At 42.6% G+C, this 23,428-nt stretch overlaps 1 protein-coding gene across 3 annotated transcripts in view; it reads right to left on the minus strand.

Moving 5' to 3' along the window:
* Positions 1–217: 217 nt before the first annotated feature.
* IARS1 (isoleucyl-tRNA synthetase 1) overlaps positions 218–23,428 on the minus strand; it is a 94,676-nt gene continuing 71,465 nt past the window's right edge. For 2 of the 3 annotated variants that reach the window (XM_077184434.1, XM_054640236.2), the window contains exons 25-34: positions 22,729–22,831; positions 22,520–22,603; positions 18,596–18,770; positions 16,977–17,080; positions 16,603–16,698; positions 15,631–15,807; positions 12,047–12,158; positions 10,968–11,093; positions 5,755–5,898; positions 3,784–4,905 (exon numbers count right to left, since the gene is read on the minus strand). In XM_077184434.1, the coding sequence (XP_077040549.1) occupies positions 4,601–4,905; positions 5,755–5,898; positions 10,968–11,093; positions 12,047–12,158; positions 15,631–15,807; positions 16,603–16,698; positions 16,977–17,080; positions 18,596–18,770; positions 22,520–22,603; positions 22,729–22,831 (1,426 nt within the window). In that variant the 3' untranslated portion in view covers positions 3,784–4,600. Of the gene's footprint in view, positions 811–3,783; positions 4,906–5,754; positions 5,899–10,967; positions 11,094–12,046; positions 12,159–15,630; positions 15,808–16,602; positions 16,699–16,976; positions 17,081–18,595; positions 18,771–22,519; positions 22,604–22,728; positions 22,832–23,428 lie in introns of those variants that run through there. The other variant, XM_077184435.1, reaches the window with a different exon arrangement.

Below are 23,428 nucleotides of genomic sequence, written 5' to 3' on the forward strand. Positions count from 1 at the left end.
CAGTCTGAAACTGCTTCTGCATCAGAACAACGCTCCCCCAAGCCCCTGAACAAACCAAGCCCCCAAACCTGTCAGCACCACAATGCAAACAGCCACTGGTGCTCAACACTGCATAGCTCAGGTGTCTTTGGCTGCTCCTGATCCATATGGAGCTCCAAGAGGTCTCTTCTTCAGAAATCCTGAGGAAGCAAAGTACTCTGAAGTCAGGGAAGCAAGAGGCAGGAGATGAAGCAAATTTATTGTTCCAAGTGTTGAAATTAGGGAGTATTTGAAATCAACAGCCACACACTTGATGAAAATCCAGCAAGTATGAATGAACAAATCCAGATAACCCTTAAATAAGTTACAAAGCCGTTGTGGGAGGGTGGGAATATATCAGAGAGCCTTGTAGGTAAGCCATGGTTTAGAAAAGATGCCCTCTGCACAAAGGACAGCAGAGAACAGCATCACTGAGGTACAAGTCCCATTTCTCTCAGGCAAATTACTGCATAGATATCTAAGGTTTCTGAACAGCTTTTACAGCATATTAAGATAACATAATGAAAATACATTGTATTTGAAACCAAAGAGCAGCATATTAGACATGCACTGGTAGAAAACATCCTGTGTGCCACTAGAGATGTTAAAAGTACCCTACACAACTTGGATGTTCATCTAAAAGCATAATAACTTCCTTTGACTTCATTTTTTGTGGAAAAAAGTCTACATGGTCATAAATCTGGAATTCTCAACATTCAGCTGTGGTGGGTATGACATGAACATAGAGGGTCTTCATGTTCAGGTTCCTCATAGAAACATCCTTTGTGATCTCTGAATGAAGGAAAGAAGAGAGAAACAACAGAGTTAGTGCTCTTGCTTACCAGGAGAACTATGAACTTTTATTTTTTTGTTTAAATTTGCTTTATTCAGACATTTTTGCTGGTTTCACCACAGTGGGACTGCGACAGAAACTGCCCAGCTCAAAATTGTCTCCTGTTAAAGTCCACGGCATGAAAGGAAGGGTCACCACATGTCACCAGTGTCCCTGCAAGAGCAGGAGAGCCTGTTTTATGTTTCAAAGTAGAACTTTTTGAAAGTCTACATCAGCCCACAGCTCTCACCTTCACATCCTGACAGAGCAGCAGCTAGTTCAGAAAACTCCAACACTGTGATATGAAGTCAAGATGAACAGTCCCTCATGAGCAGTTTATATGTAAAGCAAGGATTGTACCAGTACCTGCTGAAGAACTACTGCTGGAATCTTGTTGAGTATGCCTGAAGATTTTCTGATCATACAGGATAATTCCCTAAGTCTTCTCCCAGCTGCATGCCCAGAGTTTGGAACAGGAACAGGATCAAGTCCCAACAAACCTCTGAAGGACAGAGCACGCTTCCAACAGGCTGACTCAGGGCTTGTAATTACTCAAGAAACACAAACACAGAGTGATCCCACTTGTGTCTAGGAAAAGTCACCTGCAAAGCTTGCAGGAGCTGGAAATCTTTCACTATTACCTTGTGAAATGTGAATTTTTTTCCCAAGAAGCCTGGTGCTTGCTGACTTTGCTTCCAGCAGCCATCAGCTGCCCCACTGAGAGCAGAGTGTTTGGAATACTGGGAGCTCCAGCCTTGGAACAAAAGGCACCCCAGTATCAAACAGGCCTGAGGCCTCTGCACTAAGAAAGCTCAGAGAGATAAGAAACCTGGCAGGTGTAAGCAGAGAACACTGGTGAAACCCAGATTAACAAGGACTGGGGTCACGGTGTCACTCTCACCCCAGAACCCTGCAGACAGCCCCAGCAAACACAAGATATCACAAAGGTCTGGCACCAGTGTTAGCACAAAGGACACATTAATAACACCCAGACTGGCTGGGGCTTCTCAGGAGGAGCCCTTCTGCAGTGTCCTGCCCCATCCTGCTTTGAAAAATGTTTCATTTTTAGACTAAACACACAGAAGCTGCACTGATTTTAAAAGCCACCTGTTAATTAGAGAACTGAGAAGTCCTCATGGATCACAGTGTTTTTCAGTTCTTCCATTGTAATACTACCCTTTAAGCAGCTGAATATCCATCCACAGAGCTATAATCCAGCACAGCAATTAGGGCTTTATTCCCTCACTAACCATCCTTCCCAGGAACATGTTCCACCAGGATGTAAAGGACTCTGGTCTGCAGAAGCAGCCAAACCAATTATGAACTTGGGTATCCAAGTCTCTTATTACGTATTTATTTATAAGATCCTGAAAAATGAGGAACTTACATGAACCTATTTCCAACAGTATTTATCACAACAATTAGTTTAAAGAACTGGAAATTTGATTTATTAATAGACTGTAGGGACACCTTCCCTTCTGTGCCAATGGCTCCAGGGAAGGGCTTTGCAGGGAACACCTGAAGTGTCCCCACCATCCCCAGTGTGGAACAATCAGGTACCTGGTACAAATCAGGTACCTGGAACCTCTGTCTCTCCAGCTCAGGAATAAGCAATACTCACCACTTGAACATTTCTTTTTGGGATGTTTTCCAACATTACAAAGGGGAGTGAAAAGCACGTTTGTTTTTGAAAAGCTGGTGAGTTTCTGTGCAATAGACAGCAGATGCCCAACTGCCTGGACCAACAACATTTATAAAAATAACTCTTCAAAACCAATAACTCATTTTCCACCAAGTGATTGTTTTTCCTTCTTATTGAACAGGCACCAACCTTCCAATTCCTGGGCTATTTTCATCAAACGCTTCAAACTGTTAACAGCAAATACATTTTTATTTTTAGAATAAAGCACAGAAAACCTACTCAAGAGACTGAACTTTGTTGTTCTGAAGGTAAGACCTTGAGCAGATTGATCAGAAGATGAATGGAAGATTACAAAGCTGCAACAATATAGATAAACACTAATTGACCTAATGTTTTCTAGAGGCATCAAAGTGTTTTATGTGCAGCACTCATTTGTCATACAAAGAGATGTGAAGATAAAACACAGCTATGCCAGTGTTTAAACTTAAAAAGTGTTATTCAAGGAGGTGAATGCTGAGAATTAAATCTGAGATAGCAGAAGTGTGGCTACAAGGCATTAGCTGCACAAATAAACCTCTGGGACCGAGCTCTCTGTGTTCTGAGTTTAAGAGACCAAATCTGTTGTTTTGGCCTTGCAGGAGTTATCAAATCTGATCTTTCACATCACTGCGAATTGTCCCTTCATACACTTGAATTAAAGTTTAAACAGTTATAGAGAATCCATGCTACAAATGTTACAGTGATTTAACCCACTTCCCTTTCAGGTGAAGGCATTTTAAAAATCCTCACTTCAACTGAGCTTTAAAAGCTGTTTTGCCAGTCTGTACATTTTCCTGTCCTGTCAGCTCCTTGCCTCTTTCAAAGCTCTGCAGTTTCCTACAGTGGTTATTTCAGTGTCTGAACAGAATCATCTGGTGCTGAACCAAAGAGGAACTATGCCTAACATCCCTCGTTCCTGAGTGCCTGAATCCCTGAATCCCCAGGTGGGCAAGGCTGCACACAAAAATACCTTTCAGTTTATGCAAACCAAGTGTGGTTCATGTTCTTGGTTTTTACCCCTTGTGCTGAAATGCTCCAGTTCTCTGTTAACACCACTCAGCACATTATTTTTGGCATTTGCTTTAACTATCACTAGAAAGTTTCATCAACATCTGAGATCCATTTGAATTACAAAAATGGCTTTTGAATAAATACACTTAAGGTCATACAAAGTAAAAATTAAAAAAAAAACCAAGAAAACCAAGAAGCCAAAAATTCACAACAAAACCCCCCCACCACTCCTTGCTGAGATTTCACTGTATCCCACCTGAATCCTCATGGGCAGCTGAGTGACCCCAGCTCTCAGCAGCTGCACCAGAGCTGCCCCTCCTGCCCTCCCCACTGACAGCACCTCCTGAGGAAGCTCAGCCACCCTGAGATAGGCACTTTGAGCAGGATGTCCAACTTCTGGAGAGGTAACATGTGATAAGCCATTAAACCTCATGGATCCCTCCCAAACAGCCTGTAAACCACATCACTGTGACACCCTGCAGACAGAGCCCTTAGCATCATTCCACTCAGAGAGCTGAATTCTCCTGGAATTCTCCAGGAATCCCTGTTTGGAGCTGTTTGGGTTTTTACCATGTAGTCTGCAATCCATTCTCTCTGTCAAATGAAGTCCTAAATCACTCTGGTCCAATTTTTCAGCACCACAGATGGCTCAAGCTTCAGTCACACCTTCCTCATGAATCAGAGATTTTTGTTTCCCATCTGTCAGTGGGTTTGGGGGGTTCTTTACCATTTCAGACCTGTGAGCATGTGCTGAAGCTTTCTGCTTCCCAGCTATCCCTGGCTGTGCCCTACCTCACTGCTCTAACAGAGATCCAACACTCTTTTCCACCCACTCCAATCCTCCAAGACAATGCAGCAATATGAATGCTAAAAGTTTGAACAGATTCTTAAAATATTCCTACTGTAGACTCAGTTCCAGGAGGAGTTCCCTGGAACTGCTGACTGACCTTTACTGCAGGAGGAAAAAGCTTTCACAAAAACTTGTCCTGGCCATTCCATGAAGGGAATGCATTACAGCTTAGAGCTTCTACATCTGGATGTTTGCTTAAAGGATTTTGTTATGCTAATATTGAATTACTGGGCAAAATTACAAACCAGTGTGTGAATAGTGTGGATTTAGTAATTAAACTGGATCTCAGGTTACATGAGCTGCTCCTCAACAACAAATTCCAAGGATCCTCAGATGAGCAAACCACAAGTTTGTGCTTACCATGAGTTAGTGCTTCATCCAGGAACAGCTTTAGCCTCCTGCTTCTGAGCCCAAAAACTTTTGCTGTCTCATGCAGAAGAGCTTTGTAGGTTAATCCATTCTGACCAACAGGGTTTTCCATTAGGAGAGTTCCCACTGTTCCTTTCTGGCATTCTGGACAAGATAAAACAGCTGAGTCACTATTGGTGAGAAATGAAATTACTTCATTTAACTGGGTAAATTGAAATTTAGGATTTCTTCTTCCATTTCACCTCTATTTCTTCATGGTACTGAGAGATAAATTAGAAATACCAACCTACAGATATTCTCTAAGTTCATTAATTATAGAGCCAGAAATGTAAGTGATGACTGACAGCTTGACCAACAGAAGAAAACTTCTTTTCATGGGTCAACAGGATTACACAGAGTCTGGGAAACATGAAATATTTCAACAGGACACAGAAACCACTACGTGCAGAAGCTCACCAAGCACCTACTTATGATCCAATCCCCTGTAGAAAACCACATTTTTGGCTCTCAGTAGTGTCAGAAAGGGCTCATACCAGAGCACAGGGTAAGAGCAAGTTACTGAAACAATTCAGCTGTTCCCACACGAGCTCTCAGAGTGCCAGAATAGCAGGGGGGGGAAACAGAATTACACACATATATATTTATACTCCAGACCAGATGAATAATACAATTCACTTGGCTTTTAAATAGCACTAAGAAATGTTTCACAGGCTGTTTCCAATGTCCTGGTGAAAAAGTGGCTCTTCATTCAAACTTGATCAGTTTTAGACTCAGCCTTTTACAATAAACTGCACAGGTGAGCTGATGGTCAGAAACAGGGTAACAATGCCCAGGGGCTCATGTTTAACTGCTGCCCCTTATCTCAAACTGGCTCTCCTTGTGCTCTCAGGAGAAGAGGGAAGATTGTTTTTATCAGAAAGCACACACTAGGAAAAAAAAATAACCAAAATCCCCATGTCCCAGTGAAAAGCTGCAGCCGTGCAGCCCCCATACCTTGTGGCTTTGCATTGATCAGCTGCAGGTTGATGTACTGGCAGAGCAGGGCACTGGGGGAGCTGGGCAGGCCAGGGGCTGGCCCTGCTGTCACATGCAGAGTGCTCCCACTGAGCCCCAGCAGGTCTGTGTGCTTCAGCAGCTCTGCAACACAAAGGGACAGCCGTCAGGCCAGCCAGGAGCTCCTCACTCCTGCCCCCGTCTCCTCTTTCACCATCCTGTCCTCCACAAAGAGCTTCTCTGCTGGAAAATGGCATTTGTGCAGAAAGGTTTGGTTTTCATAATAACACAAAGAGGGTGCTTGGTTTGCTGTGGAAATTAGCTCCTATATAATATTTCTTATGCACATAGTGGCTTATGCAATAAAAATAAGTTAGGTAACTTCAAACAAGCAAGAAATTATTCACCCAAGCCAACCATTCAGCAGCCATTATGGGCTACTTCTATGAAAGCTGAGTGCAAGTCCACAAGCTTCCCAAACATGAAGCTTAAGAGAGTTTTCAGCAGTCTGGAGGAAAAAAAAAGTCACAGGTAACTTTTTTTACCACTGACTTGAGCCCAGCTTCTTCCCTTTGAATTTTATTTTTTTAATGTAGAAAAAGACAAATTTTATTTTCTATTTTCTATTCCTATCTCTTTATATGAAAAGCTGTGATCTTTGCTTGCACCCAGACTTCCCTGGCCAAAGCAGCACTGGGCATGTGTTACTATGCAACATCCGGATATTTATTAATAATAAATATTAAATATATTCATTATAATATTAATAATAAATTCATTACTATATTAATAATAAATTAATATATTAATAATAATATATTAATATAAATAATAAATATTGATATTAAAGATATTAAACTCCAGAAAAAACAAACCAAAAAATTTCAATTAATGGCTCATGAATAAAGCCCCTACAGGAGTATCAGTGTGCAATGCCAGCTCAGGATCCAGCACATGACTCCAGCCGGGCACATGGAGAGAATGGGGCAAGGCCAGACCCAAACCAGGAGCCCCATCTCCAAGGCCATCAGAGGCAATCCCTGGAAGGGCTGGGAGAAGAAGCTGATGAAGTTTCTGTGACAAAAATGAATCCTGCAACACTGCCTGAGCCTTGAGGTCAAACAGAGCCACTGATGGGAGTGGTATTAAAATACACAGGAATAACTCTGTGCTGCAAAGAGCCCCAGAAATCAAAGCCAGGGAGAGCTGATGCATTTAATTCCTTGTCAGAACTGTGTGTTCCTGCACACATGGAACAGGCACACCTGTCAGTCCAGCCAACAGGTTTTCATTCCACAGCAGCCTTATCCACATGTGAGGGAGCCTAAGCTGTACAAATCTCATTTTCTATAGTTCACCTGAAAATCTCAAGGGGAATAATTTATAAATGTATACTTTTTGTAGGTTTATAAACTTATAAATAAAAAAAAACCCTAAACCGACCACCCAGCTCCCAAAAAAAGCCCCAAACCCTCAAAAAACCTAATCCCACAAAAAGATGAACAGCAATCACAAGCTACAAGTTCAAAATTCTGTCAAGTGCCACAGAACAGAGTGAGATGCACTAGGAGTGTTTACAAGATTGCTCAAGGAGGCAAAAAGACCTCAGGCTGCACCTAAGATTCTAAAATGTGTATTTTAAATACCAACTTTTATATATTTGTATATTAATTTGTAGCAGTTTAAAGAAAAAAGAAACCAAAAGCCAAGCACTGTTCAGGCCTGTCTCAAGCACAGGAAGGGGATTTGCTTTTGGTTTTATTTTCAGGAAAGCAAGAAAACAACTGAATTAACAAGTGGAGAGGAATTACCAAGATTCCCTCCAATGGAAGGGAGCCAGGGGCAGGTTTTTCCTGAACCAGCACAATTTCAGGCCACAGAAGAGAGAGCACAGGGAGTGACAGAGTGGGAACACTTGGCCCCAGTAACTCCCAGTTTGCCATTGCCCAGCTGGCAGCATCCCTGTGGATCCATGCAGGGCAAGGAGGCAGAGCTGCAGTGATGGGGCTTTGCCCAATTAACCAATGAGCATTTGGCATTCCAGGAGCACTGACATTTCCCAGGGAAGAGCTCGGGCTGTCAGAGGAGTCTGTTCACAGAGCCCTCTCACAAGAGCAAGGAAAAATGGATCATTTCTTCCTGGATATCAATAGACTTGAAGGTAAGCAGGTATTACAAGTGCTCATCAAAATCACTTTAAAAGTCAGTTCTCCCTGCAGTGGGGTTTAAGTGTTAATGCTCTCCCCTAAAGTACCTTACAGCCTCACAGCCTTTGAAAAATTGAAGATTAAAAAAATCAGCCATCTGAAAATCAAAAAGATGAAATAAGGCATGGATCAAAAAGTTTTTAGTGGGATTTTTGCCCCACCTTCCTTGCCCCTCCCTTTTTTTTAAAGCCCTACATGATCTACAGATGTATTTCTTCCCATAAACATATTGAAAGTGGTTTAAATAAATATTTTTCATTATGGGCTACTTCCATGAAAGCTGAGTGCAAGTCTACAAGCTTCCCAAACAAGAAGCTTAAGAGAGTTTTTAGCAGTCTAGAGGAAAAAAAAGTCACAGGCAACTTCTTTTACCATCTGACTTGAGCCCAGCTTCTTCCCTTTGAATTTATTTTTTTTTAATGTACAAAGAGACAGATTCTATTTTCAGTTTCTGAAGGTCTGAACAAGTCCCAGAGCTTTGTTTGGGGAGTGCAGTTCCTCAAAATACCTTGACACACTATTGGGGAGGAAATGTTGATCCCATTCTTCCAATGCTGCACTGAAAAGCAGAGACAGGACCCATCTGAGAAGAACTGCCTGATCCTGTGCCACAGCACAACCCTAAGGAAACCTTCATTACAACTAAAGAACAAGACAATAAATTACTGCAAGTACAGTGGACAGCCCTAGAAACCACAGGAAGGGAATGAGGAGCCAGAAATATGGTTTTACTGGGTCCCAATTTTATTAACACACGGGGAACTATTCAGAAATTATTTGTCTGGAGTGCACAACATTTCTCTGCAATTCCTCTGGGACACAGCAGCTGATTGCAAGCCCTGGAGTCAGCATGAGACCTCACCTGAGGTTACTCACCCCAGAGCAGATGGATTGTGTCCAAAGCAAACACTGGAATTCTGCTCTGTTCTCTGACACCTTTCAGGACTGTTTTCCTGGCACATGCCTTGAGCTGGGACTCCCCAGGGAGCCACATCTGCTGACCAATACTTGTTTGAGATGTGACACACTGCCACCAATGCCAATTTGGTGATCTGATCTTTCCAAGGGAATTTCCATCTGCTGAATAAGTGGGCAGGGAAAATACCCTGCTCTGCCCTGACCACTGACACTGAAAGGTGAAAAGCAGCATGCCAAGATGGAAGTCCCAAAATGATTCCTAAGGAGCAAAAGTGACGAGGGAAGAAGGGAAGGAAAGAAGGCAAGAAGGAAAAGGGAAAGGCAAGAAGGAAAAGGAAAGAAGGAAAGAAGGAAAAGGGAAAGGAAAGAAGGAAAAGGGAAAGGAAAGAAGGAAAAGGAAAGAAGGAAAAGGAAAGAAGGAAAAGGAAAGAAGGAAAAGGAAAGAAGGAAAAGGAAAGAAGGAAAAGGAAAGAAGGAAAAGGAAAGAAGGAAAAGGAAAGAAGGAAAAGGAAAGAAGGAAAAGGAAAGAAGGAAAAGGAAAGAAGGAAAAGGAAAGAAGGAAAAGGAAAGAAGGAAAAGGAAAGAAGGAAAAGGAAAGAAGGAAAAGGAAAGAAGGAAAAGGAAAGAAGGAAAAGGAAAGAAGGAAAAGGAAAGAAGGAAAAGGAAAGAAGGAAAAGGAAAGAAGGAAAAGGAAAGAAGGAAAAGGAAAGAAGGAAAAGGAAAGAAGGAAAAGGAAAGAAGGAAAAGGAAAGAAGGAAAAGGAAAGAAGGAAAAGGAAAGAAGGAAAAGGAAAGAAGGAAAAGGAAAGAAGGAAAAGGGAGAGGGCCTTTGTTACTACAGCAGAGGAAGAGGGAAGGTTTCAATTTTCTCCACCACTTCCCTTTAGGACTTCAGCATTAATGGATTTGTGCTGCATCTTTTTGTCCTATAAAGGGCAGAAAAACCCCAAATATGGAGTCAAATTACTTCTAAACTTTGTGAGATGGGAGTTTCCCAACTCTTCTGGGCCTTTTGAAGGTCATCTCTTTCTATCTGTGGTGACAATGAACAATGCAGGTGCAGACCCCCCTCTGCAGGCACAGAGCACCCTGTTATCCCTCCTACTTGGAAAAGGATTTCCAGGAAAACCATTTCCTTCCTCAAAACACAACTGGAACTTGAGGAAGATACTGAAGGATCTCCCCTAAATCCCCTCTGACTGAAATCAAAGATTAATCCTTTTGTATGACAGGACTGTTCAGCTGAGCTGAGCACGACCTGAAAGATTTATCACAGGGAGCTAATGGATGACACCAGATGGGAAACCCCAAAAATCCTCCTAGAAATGTTCTCAGGACAGGACAACAAGAAACTAAGGACTGAGATGGCAACAGTGACACAAAGACTATTTCTTTATGGATGTCACTGTTGGACATGAACTGGTGATCCTCAGCAGCCCTGAGGGCACCCCAAATCAGCCAATTCAAGGACCTCCCCCTCAGTAATATTTCAGTAATATTTCCATGAAAAAACCACTAATAAAAGGTTTTGTAGCCATTCAATTAGCATTTTTATACTGTTGTGGGGTGGTTTCTTTTACATTCTTTTGCCTTAAAGTTCAATCTGCAAAAATATTCAATAGGTTTTTATAAAAAAAGAAGAAATGCAGTGCTCCTCAAGGTTCTCCGGGTGGAAAGGCAACATTTTTCTTCTACAGATCACAGTTTACATTCAGCTGAAGTTCTCACCCTGCCTACTGAGCCATTAGGGAAAGCATGGAAAGGCTGATGGCAGCTCGCCATCAAGATCCAGCATAGGCCAGTGGAAACACTGAAATAAATCACATTTTGTCCTGATGAGAACTGCAATGGAAGCAAGATAACAGATGAGCACCATTTAGCAGCAGCTTTTGGAAACATGTTGATGTGACTATAAACACAGTCTCATAAGCTAAGTACTATAAAATGGAATATTTCCTTACCCATTTTCTTGTCAATTTGATATAGCTAGCTAGATAAGATATAAATTACACAGTAAATAATTATACAGTAAATGACTCCTAGCTGGTGCTAGAAAGACTTTCAATTTTCCTTGTCATACTCCATTTACCTGTGTTTCCATTAAAAACTGTCAGTTTGGAATTTTTAAGACCAAAAATGCAGGAGACAGCATCTACAAGTCCAGTGAAGTTCAAGGTATTATCTCCTTTTGGATTTTCCAGCAGCAACACACCATCTAAAACCAAAATTAAGAAATTAAAATGCAGTTTGGAAGCAATATCCAAGTTCTAATGATTTTCTAATGATGCTAATTACTTCCAGTGAGTTTCTAAGCCAATTTAAAACTGACAACACTGCATCTTCCCAAATTTTTTTAATGGGAAAGGGGAAAGAAAACAGAGAAACAAACAATGTGTACTTCAGATTTATGGTGCAGAAGTTCTATTTGCTTTTATTAACAAGGCAGTCCCATTTGTGTGTTACTAAGGTACAACCCAGCCTATAATTTAATATTATAGGTATTAAATTGGTTAAAAGCTGAGACTGTGACTCTGAGAGGGTCACCAGCTTTCCCAGCTGGATTCCTTCTCACTCAGGGAGCAGCTCTGTGACCATGTCCAACAAGGAACAACTATTTCCATATATAAACTGGCAGCACACGCAAGAAAAAACCTCCCCAAGTGCATTTAGTTTTCTCTCTTCTTAATATATAACTCACCCTTGTAGCAACATCACTGCAGCCATGTCCACTGCCCAAGACACAGTCAGGCCATTATCTAGTTTTAAGTATGATTTTCATCTCTGTACTTCATATCTGAGCTTTTCAAACCATGTCCCCCACCCACATCCAGGCCTCACCTCCTGCACAGTGCTACAGCAGGGATTACAAATTCTCAAGCACACCCCAAGTCCAGAGAGTGCAGTCCCCACAAAGATACTGACACACAAACCCTCCCTGCAGCAGGAGTGACAACTCCTGCCCACACAGAAGAGCTTCCCTCAGCAGAAATCATGGACAGGTGTGGTTTTGCTTTGAATAAATTTATTTTCAAGAATTATTTCAAGCTGCTACTGGAGAGGAGGCTGCACCACCTTTCAAATGAATTCAGGCTCCAGCATTCACCACTCCATTTCCAAACTCCCCTTCCAGCAGCCCAGACAAAGCAAGCTGGGGATGTTCATTCCTACCTTGCTCTGTCCCATTGACACAAACTTTGAGGTTGACATAGGCACAGGCTGGGCCAGCAGACTGGCACACTCCCCCTCTGACCAGTGTGATTTCCAGCTCTGATCCCTTCAGCTGGGGAAAGACAGAGATGAGCATTATTTCAATACTGCTTATTAAACAAACACAGCAAAATGTTTCCCTTCAACAAGCAACACTAAGATCTTGCCTTTGTACTAAATGTGATTTACCATAAAATAGGGATTGTTGCTACATCTGCCTTCAGTGACAGTGCTTCAGACATCAATCTGCCTGTACCAGATGTCAGAAAAGCAGGGAACAAACAGCCTGATTTTCACAAGTGATGAGCAGTGATGACACCCTCCCAAAATACAATCCCAAAGCAAATCTGCCTGAGAGGAACACTCCTCCAGAGAAATTCAGATTGCTGACCAGGGCTCTGCTCTCAGTCACTGCCCTGAGAAGCCTCCACTATCCCTGGGGGATCACTGAGAACCCCCTGGGTGGTCACACTGCCTTGGTACCACCAGCCTTTGAGTATCTCCCCAGGAGGCACCAGTGAGCCTGTCAGACCTGGAGGCACTCCAGGAAATCCAACATGGATCTTCCAAAAGAGATCCAGAAATGACCCATATGAACAACTGGTACCAACAGACCATTTAAGCTATTTTATTTTGTAAATTTAGAGATGCTCTTTGGCAAGAGACACATCCAAAGGGTGACAGACAAATTTGGAAGTGTCATTCTTTACTGAAGTCCTATTACAAAGTAGGGAAAAACACTTATGCAGCAACAAATGCCATTCTGTGTTTATCCATTCTACTTACAACTCAAAATTCATTTTTCAAGTACCTACTTTTCTGCCCCAATAGTTTCTGAGACACTGCTTTTTTTGTTGTTGTTGTTGCTGTGGCTTGGAGCAAGTCTTTGGGAAAGGAGCTCAGAATTAAAGCCTTGTATCAAAAATTGATCCAGGATAATTTCCCAGAAGTAATGACTTGAATGTAATCACAATAAATGTAAAAAGAACAGAGTGCATTTCGTTTTTCTTCCAGTCCTCACATATATTCAACAGCAAGCAGACTCCTGTTACTCCTCTGAGTAACTTCCAGAAATTTGGTGCAATGATCCTGACTTAATTTACACACTCCCATGAAGGATTTCTCAGGAAGGGCTTTCTCATGTCACTGCTCTGGATGTGCCAAAGGAGCTGCAGCACAACAGAGTCAAGCACCTGCCCTAAGCAATCCATCTCTGCAGGCCCAGAACACAAACTCCCAAGGAGCACTTGACACTTGCACTGCAATTTCAGTCATCTGTTTCCCTCTGCAACATCTATTCTGAAGTCTGAGTGTGTGACAAACAGTTCAGAGGCACAGCCAGCCCATCCACAAGCACAGAAAAGGCTGCAGCAGGCACAGAGCTCCTCCACAAGGAGTTCTCTGGGGTGACTGTCCCTGTCCATGGTAGGGCTGGAAGTACATGATCCTCAAGGTCCCTCCCAAACCCAACCCATTCTGTGATCCTATAACTGAGACTAAAATAAATAATAATGAACAAGTGCATTACTTCTGTTCTTCTGTGCCTCCATTTCCCACACACAGACTGCACCCCCTCAGCACTCAGGACTGGCAGCATTGTGTAGGATCCTGGGGTGCCTTGGTTGGAAGGTGCTTTACCTTGGTGACCATCTCATCCCACTCTTCCTGCCATGGCAGGGACACCTCTCACTGTCCCAGGCTGCTCCAAGCCCCATCCAGCCTGGCCTTGGGCACTGCCAGGGATCCAGCAGCAGCCACAGCTGCTCTGGGCACCTGTGCCAGGGCCTGCCCACCCTCACAGGGAACAATCCCATCCCAATATCCCATCCATCCCTGCCCTCTGGCAGTGGGAGCCATTCCCTGTGTCCTGTCCCTCCATCCCTTGGCTCAAGTCCATCTCCAGCTCTCCTGGAGCCCCTCTGGGCACTGGAAGGGCTCTGAGCTCTCCCTGGAGCCTTCTCTCCTCCAGAGAGAACATCAAACCCAATTCCCTGCTCATGGTTTTGTCTGAAACCCTCTCCCTGCCAAGGTTTCAAGGTGGCAGGAGGCTCTCTCAGCTGGGTGCCCACAATGAGACAACTGCATTTCTCTAAGCTGAGCTATCAACACCCCACAGAACTGGCTGGCAGAACAGTGCCATTCAGTGAAGATATCTGTAAGAAATTCAACATTTGTGCAAATGCATGGCCTACAAAACTCTCCCAGGGTCACACACTAGCTCATCATCTCCACAACAGAAAGAACTGCCTGGTTTTTGCTCACATCCAGATGAAGCCATCAGTTCTAACCATAAAAACCAGGCCAGGTGCCTGCTGGCAGGGGAGGATTTCATCTCTACACACAGAGCAGTGTTTAGGACTAAACCAACACACTCATCTTCCCACAATGGCTTTCTTCACTAAAATATACTAAGTTAGATTTAGGTAAGAGTAAAATAAACATGGGGGTAACCATACTTGCACAGGCATTAAAGTTTTCATGGAAAGCAACAGTGACCAGCACTAAAGCTCAGGTTCAGGGGATTTGAGGCAGGAAATCCCACAGGTGATTCCCAGCACTGTATTTCCAGCTGCTTTTACATTCCAATTCAGATTTGATCTTATCCATCAGAAGTATCAAATAAGTACTTAGAAGAAATTCAAGATTTTCAGTGATTTCTCAGCTACAGTATTTACTTAGTGTTTTCCCCCTGTCTGTCACTAGATGAAACTGATAGTTTTGAAACAGGCCAAACAAGGCTTTGTTTCAAATCTGTACAACTTCAGAAGTGCCATTAATAACTATAAAACATTTCCTTTACACACACTATTAAGATGGATGAAATGTGCCCTTTCCTTGCAGCTATTCCCTGCCTTCCCAGCCATTCTGTAAATCAAATTTCAAGTCTGATGGATCCTACACTCTTGTGTGAATTAATCTTTGTGGTCCAGCAGGACATTTGTATTGAAGAATAACTCATTCACAGTTCTGCTAGGAATGTCTTTTGAATAGAGTGAGCTTCAGTAAAACCATGGCAAAACTATCATCAAATATGTCAGAAGCAGCAATCAAAGAAAACAACAGAAATTGCTGCTGATTTGAAATATGAAACTACACTTTTACAACAGACAACTTCAGCAACACAGGGCAGAGGAAAAAACATTCTTAAATATTAAACAAGTTGGTCTTAAGCCAAATTTAGCCTCGAAGGAGTAGTTCTAGTACAAAAGTCTATTAATCTAAGAAAATCAGAGCAACAACATTTTGGCTGTTCAAACAACACACTAACCCAAGTACAAATAACTGTGTATTAAGTTCAGACAAACAACTGCCTCAGTTGTTTACTTTGGTATCCAAGCAGCTTGATTTTCAAAATCACCACGCATCCAGAACCCAACTCCTTTCTTTTATAAACCAAGAAAGACTAATACAGAAAGTTATAAATAGAAAACAATATCTGCTCTATCCCACAAACAAATATTGACAGCATTATTCTTTTACTGGAGCAGCTTGTTAGGTTAAAAGCAAATAAGATGAACTATGCAAGCAGTGCTTCTCCTCCTTACTTGGGTTGTTTCCTGGATGAGAACTTCCCTTGAGGTAGGCACCGGATAAGGCTTCAGGTCTGCCTTTATTGTGGCAAAAATGAACTCAGCGTGCTGCTGGATGACAGTGTCCAGGTATTCCCCCTCTGGCAGGGCCCTGTAGTACACTGTGATCTCATCTGTGGGCACCAGGTTCCTCTGCAGGACACACAGACACCATTACTGACAGCAAAGCCACACACCAAGAGAGCAATACTTGTCAAGTTAAAAAAAAAGATATTTATCAAGCAGCTGTTAAAAGCTTCCATGAAAGACTTAGAAGAAAACAATCCTTCTAAAAAAACACCAAGAATCTTAAAACATGGGAGTTTAGGCAAGATTAAGTATACTAATATTCATTATAGTGAAAATAAATTATGGTTTTATGTCATTACAGAACTGAATTTAAATCCAGTAACACATGGGAGAGTTTTCATGGCCACAATCCTTCCTGGTTAAGTTTTATACAGAAATAAATCCTCAAGTTTTCTATAAGTAAAAAACCATTAAAATATATAAATCTACATAGGTGTAGAGATATATATATTTAAAAATACTACATAGGTGTGTATATGTGTGTATATATACATATATATATGTAAAATCTACACAGATTTTTTTTTAAATATACATAATGTAAAGAATATCTATTTTGGTAAAATTTGTAATTTTTCAGTCTTATGCTGAAGAAAGGTCCTTTCCAACCCAGACTTTTCTATGAGTCTATGATTTATGCAGCCTTAACTGCACTGAACTTTTTCAAAATAACATGTCCCATGAAAATTTCCTCTACACATCCTTTAGAGCTCTTGCAAGGGAATCCAATCAGGAAGCCATACATGAGGAGTAAATTTTACAGGATTCCATGTTTAATTGAAAATGCAGTCTGTGCATATAGCCCAGAGTGCTGGAAAGGGAATGGAAATGCCTTGTCCCACCCCACTGCCTGCTCACCTTCTTGCGAAGCTTCTGGATGCGATTGATCACTTCCCGGGCCACGCCTTCATCCACCATGGACTGGTCTGGGGTCACATCCAGCAGCACCAAAACCTGAGCAAAGGCACAAAAGATTGATGAGCAAGTGACAAACTGGAAACAGGGTGGGAGTAACACTGTCAGGAGCTCAGGATGCCTTTAGAGATCTCCTCATGAACAAAATACGATGGTGGAGAGAGCGTTGAACAGCTCCAGGATTCACACACTCCTGGAATGTGCTGAACTACCTGAACTAACAAACCCAAGCCAGCTTCTACCTCACCATTTTGCTACTGCTTCCTGAGGAATTCTTCCCTTAATCAAAAAAAGAGAGGAAATAACCAATAAAATACCTGAGCATCGGAGTGTGCCTCGAACTGGGCAGATCCCTCTGTCATCTGATACATGAGACGCAGATCCTCCCCATGGAGTTCATGTCCTTCCACAACAATGCTGCCTGCAGGGTTGGCAGATGGAGAGCAGCTCTTACCATCCAAGCAAAACCCCCAGTTTCAAATTCAGAAAGCTTTAACCAAGCATCAGCCTTCAAACATGTGCAATGTATATATTTGCAATGCAGTCAAACAGCAGTTAAGCACTAGTAAGCAGCAGTGAATTATCCCACATTTCCATTTTTCACATAAGCACTTCTCCAGGCAGCAGAGCTCACTAGAACACAGGCACTTCAGCAACTGTTTGTGTGGAACCATCTGAATGGAATAAAACTTAAAAATATCCTGTATACTCCACCAACTCCAAATTTCCATTTAAGCAGTTTGCTAAACAGATATAGCTGCAAAATTCACACCCACTTGTAACTCTGGAATCAAAGGAATGCTTTTAGAATAAAAGCTACTGCACAAATACTCAGTTCCAATCTGATTCAGTCTCACAGAAAGCTTATTCTCTGCTTCATCTTGGCTTTACAGTAGCACTTAAAATCAGAGAACATCCTGAGCTGGAAGGGACCCAGAGGGATCACTGTGTCTAAATCCTGCACAGACAACTCAACAATCCCACCCTGTGCATCCCTGGCAGTGCTGTCCAAACTCTCCTGGAGCTCTGGCAGCCTCAGGGCTGTGACCATTCCCTGAGGAACCTGTGCAGTGCCCAGCACCTTCTGAGGAAGAACTTTTTCCTATAATCAACCCTAAACCTCCTCTAACAGGAAGGAACAGTTTAAACAGTTTAACAGGAGAACAGTTTAAAATCAGTGCCCATGACCATTTCTAAACTCTTCTTGCCCAAAAAAAAAAAAAAAAGGAAATAATAAACTCAAATTTCCTCCTTGTAACAGCTGAAGAGGGATAACAAGAGGGAAGCAGGCCTTAAGCTCCCTTAAGCCAATGGCATCCTGGCCTGGCTCAGGAATGGTGTGGCCAGCAGGAGCAGGGAGCTCATTCTGCCCCTGTACTTGGCACTGGTGAGGCCTCACCTGGAGTGCTGTGCCCAGCTCTGGCCCCTCAGCTTGGGAAGGACATTGAGATGCTTGAGTGTGTCCAGAGGAGGCAAAGGCTGGAGAGGGGATGGGAACACAAACCCCATGAGGGACGTTTGAAGGAAATGGGATTGTTTAGCCTGGAGAAGAGGAGGTTTAGAGGTGACCTTATTGCTCTCTACACCTTCCTGAAGGGAGGTTGTGGTCAGGTGGAGGTCGGTCTCTGACAGAACCAGAGGACACAGTCTCAAGCTACATCAGGGAAGGGATAGGTTGGATATTGGGAAAAAATTTTTCACCAAAATAATAATAAAGTACTGGAATGCTCTTCCCAGGGAGGTGGTAGAATCACCATCTCTAGATGTGTTTAAAGAAAGACTGGACACAGCACTTGGTGCTACAGTACAGTTGAAGTGTTAGGGCATAAGCTGGACTCGATGATTTAGAGGTCTCATCCAACCTCATGATTCTGTGATTCTGTAAGCCCACAGAAGGACACCCTGCCACCCTTGAGGGCTCTGCCCCACTACAGACCTGTCTCCTGGAACCTCTCCAGCTGCTCGCTGCTGAGCTCCTTGATGGCAGCCATGAGGGGCTTGAAGGCGCCCTTGAGGCGGCGGCCCAGCACGGTGTGCTCGGGCTCGGCCCTCAGCCGCACGCCGTACCGGGCCTTGTCCGCAGACAGCGTCAGCGCCCGCACGTTCAGCTCCTGCAGGGACACACAGCACACACAGGTCAGCTGGCAAGGTGAGAGGTTTGTATGGGGTTGTGTCTATGGACAGAGTCATTGGGAGAGCAAACAAACCCAGCTCTGAGCCCACCTTCAGCAGCACAGCCCATCCCCACTCTCAGCCTCCAGGGTGTTTTGGTATTAACAGGCAGCTCCCACCTCAAATCAGCCCCTGCTCAGCAGCCCTTTTGATCTCCCCCTCAGAACTGCCCAAGAGCTGACCCCATTCCCTCTGTGTGCAGTGGCCTGGCAGAGCTCAGGAGAGGAAATTCTGCTGGAACAGTCCTTTCAGAACACACAGAGCCAGGAAATCATTAGCAACCATTTTACGGTTGAGGTTGTACAAAATGGCCTCATTTTGTCTCCTCCTTACCTGTTCATTCCAGCTCCTCAATGCACAGAAAACCACTCTGCTCAGAAAAGCTTCCTGCAGCCAAAGCAGCTTTATAAAACCTGCATGGACTTTAGGAGGGGGCCCAGACACTGCAGGAAGGTGTGTGCCCATTATTCTGAGCTGCACATGCAGATTTTGTTCCCATATCTGAAGGGAACATAGTGGTGCTGTGGGAAGTTTTACATAACTGATTGAGAGGACAACGTGGTTTTCACATGAAGAAAGACCAAGGCTGGAACTCTTTGGAGAGAATATGGCTGGGATTGATTGGAAAACATGAGGCACAGACCTGCACGTACATTTCACTGCAATCCAGCAGGTTCTGTCTGCCAGGCTGCCCAGTACTTGGAGCATTTGGTGTTTAATGCCCACTGGATGGTGGTGAGAGCTCCCATCACCATCTTACAGCATCACCAGGTGCACTTGGCAAACAAGCAAGGCATTTACAAGTAGAAGTAAATGGCAGCATCAGCATGACAGGACTAGCAAGTAGCCAAACATTTGGATTGAGAAATAATGTTTAAATACAACCTCTGAGCTGCAGCCTAATTCCCCAGGAAGTCCTACTGACATGAGGAGCCAAGAATACAACTGAATCTAATTTTATTTAATACATCTTTTAGGAAATCTAATGAAAATTATGCACTTCAGAAATTCAGTTTCAATGGGGTGCTGCTGGAAATGAGCCCACGAGTTGTAAATGACAACCTCGTGGGGGAAAAGAAATAATAATCCAAAAAATAGCACAAATTGAAAAATGACTTTGGGCCTGATTAGATAAATCAGAGAAGCCAACTCCATCAGGACAAGTTTTCTGTACTAATTAGATTAGGAAATTATTCTTTCGTACACATTATCCATTTAAAAACCCAGAATGAGTCTTAGAAAAACAGGCAAATCTGTATTTTAGGTCTGTTTACATCAGTCTCAGAGCTTTGACTTAAAATAATTCTTAATTTTAACTTCCTAATTACTCAAAATTAGCTCCTTAACACATCTTTCAAGTCTCATGGGGATATAGTGAGGCAACCAGCCCTTCCCGTGACCAGCTGAAGACCTGAACATACAAGAGCCTTCAGCTGGTGCCATGTACCCCAGCTATGCCCAGTCCTCAGAACAGAGACAGAAATGTCACAAATGCTGTGCTTCAGCTGGGTTCTCTAAGCAGGCAGCCTAAAAAGGAAAATAACTCCTCATTATGTAATAGTGTAAGAAATGAAAAACTGCTGGGCCCCCCAGCCACAGCTCCTGTCAGATAATTCAGCCCTGTCACAGGCTCAGTCCCTGGGTTTGATGGAGAAGTCAATTTTCTGTTTTACAGCAGCTCTGCACAGGGCTGGGGGTTGGAAGGAATACAAAGGTTGGATGGAAGCAAGATTCTGACTGTGCACAGAGTCAAATTTACACAGAGAAAACCTTCCCCTGGAAGCAGCTGGGAAGAAAAGTCCTGACCCAGGCTTGTAAAAGGCCTCAAATAGAAATGAATAAAATGCAACTGTGGCCAGTTGCTAAAAGCCTTCTGGGTTTATTTCATTTCATCAGCTTGGCTATTTTTGCATGACAACTCTATAATCTGGCAAGTTCTAATATTAAAATCCATTTATTGAAATGACTTGCTGTGTTCTGAAGATGAGAGAGGAGCACTGAAGATCAAAGACTACAGCTCTTTCTGCAAAAGCAATGAATGAAATTTCTGAAGAATTGACAAGTATATTTTTCCCACTCTTTTGTCAGCAACTACACGAAATTAAATGGTGTAATTCTCCTTACCCATTACCTCTGGCATCTGCAAATTTACTCCTGGCAATCATTGAAGGTTCTAAAGCTCTGAATAGGCAGGAGGTTGATGAACAAAGCTGCAAATGCAGCCCAAGCAATGCTGCCCAGCCTGCCTGTAATCACTGACCTCTTTAGCTCTGCACCATCCAGTAAACAACAGGATTGATTGCCATGCAGTACAATAAAACACACACTAAGCTCCAGCAGCAGCTTGTTGAATTTTAAGACACATAATAAAACCAGGACAATAGACAGTACTCTGTGTTTGTGCTTCCACAAAGGCATCTGAGTTTGTTTTAACTCATCTCTCCAGAAGAGACACTTTTGTCTGCAGTAGCAAAGGAATGCAAATCAAAACATACTAATGTAAAATCCAATTATGTAATAATTTAAAAATCATTTGCTTCTTTTGTTACCTTTCATTAGCTGTAGAAGCTGACAACAAATTTTAGCAACCACTCTTTTGGAAGCAATTTGAGGAAGCAAACCTCATCTCCCTTAAAACTCGATTCTCTAGAATTTAAAATCCATTTTTCAGATCCAAAAAATGGGACAGACATTAGCCTAAATTTCATAGAATTCTGCTGTTGAAGAGACTCAGATATTGAAATTATTATAATTAATAATAACAGCAATTCTGAAGCAAGGGATCATAACTGCCAAGTCTAAGAGCAATAATCAAATAAGTTAACATGACAGAAAAGCTTTACAGTCCCCCTTGCAAATCAATTACTATTTTTTAATTTAAAATTCCTCTAGTGAATAATTCTTAGGCATTTAACTCCCACAGTAACTAAAAGCAAGCAGCACACAGCACTGATGTAGAGGTCCTGTGCACTGAGCTGTGACTTCCTGAGCCAGTGCTCATTCCCCCAGCAGAATGTTTAGAGATTTCCATAGATGTGTATTTAGGCTTGGGGAAAGCTCATGTTGCTGGAATTATATGGAACACAAGTTTCAGAGTCCCTCATCTCCTGAATTCCCTGACTGACGTGGTTGCCCTCACCAAGACAAGTGAGGTGAGCTGATTTTTGGGAAGATGCACATTTTTGTTCTCTTTGTCAAGGTAAAGCAGCTGACCCTGACAATGGCAACTTCAACCACAACAGGATGGTCTATTTTAAACACATGAGCAGATGTGCTGTCACGGTGAAGGGAAGAAAGGATCCTAAAGCTGCCAAGAACAGGCACAGGATAATGAACAGGCACAGAAATGGCCACACCATTTGCACAAGAGAAAACCCCCTCAGATCCTGTACTGCCAGTGCTCAGTGGGAACAGAACAAGAATTTTGTGTCACAGATGCTTGAAGATGGATTTCATGGCTTTAAAGATTGCAAACAGGTCAGATTCCAGCAGCCTCAGTGCAGTGTGGTCAGTTTGGAGGATTAAGTATTTCTCAACACTAAAGTGCCTTTGGCACATGACCCACTGCCACCCCTTTCATTAGAGCTCTCCTGGAAATTCATTTCACCTGTGAGTTGTTCATATGGTCAACAGGGGAGGTTGTTCAGGGAACCAACAGACACCATCTCCTTAACCATGATGTTCTTACCTCGAGGACATACTTCTCTAGAGACCTGATGTTTTCCAGAGCCTCTGGATCCTGGTGGATAACTACTACTTCTTTCAAAGGGTACTGAGGGAAAAAAAAAAAACAAAACAAAACAAAAATTTAACTGTTCAGTTTCCTCAGGCTCATCCCAAAGTTACAGAGCTGTTACACATTCCCAAGGTATGACAGGAGATGTGAGGAGCTCTAACCTTGACTGGGATGGTTTTTCTGTCTCTGATCACTCGTCCCAGCTCAATCACAGACTGCAAACAAGAAACGGCACTTTCAATTTTTTTGTCGATGAGATCCTCCCTAGATTAGAAAGGAAACATTATAATTGCTGCATTTTCATCACATCTCTTTGAGCAGATGGAAAACATTTTACCCCCTTCTCTGACATCTCCTGTGACAGACTCAATTATGCCCTGGTTGGGGCAATTTGAAAAAGGAACAAACAGGCTTTTCCTCTCTCTTTGTGGAGAAGATGAGGAGGAAATAACTTGCTGAAAACAAATAGCAGAGCTATTTTTACATCTTTTGTTAGCACCTCTCACAAGGTGCAGAGGATTGAGTCATACAACCTGTTCTAGTAATAGCCAATAAAAAATACAATTTACATTAATAATATCATAAGAAGATGCAGAAAGATATTATACATAGGGTACTTATAGCCACAATGAATTCTCTGTAACAACAATTCACTGGATCTCAATTTATCCTCTTTTCCAGAAACTGCAGATATTTGAGCTTGATGTTTTAGAGTTTTAACACCTTTCTGGGCTCAATAATTTTAACACCCTTTCATTTTGAGGCTAGGCAGGGTTGGGTTTTTTTGTTTTTTGGTTTTTTTTGAGGCAATTGACATTTACATCTTGTTTCCAATGTACAAGCAGTGAAATGTTCTGATAA

Source organism: Agelaius phoeniceus, chromosome 11 (assembly GCF_051311805.1).
Source record: "Agelaius phoeniceus isolate bAgePho1 chromosome 11, bAgePho1.hap1, whole genome shotgun sequence".
In the NCBI taxonomy this organism is placed as follows: Eukaryota; Metazoa; Chordata; class Aves; order Passeriformes; family Icteridae; genus Agelaius; species Agelaius phoeniceus.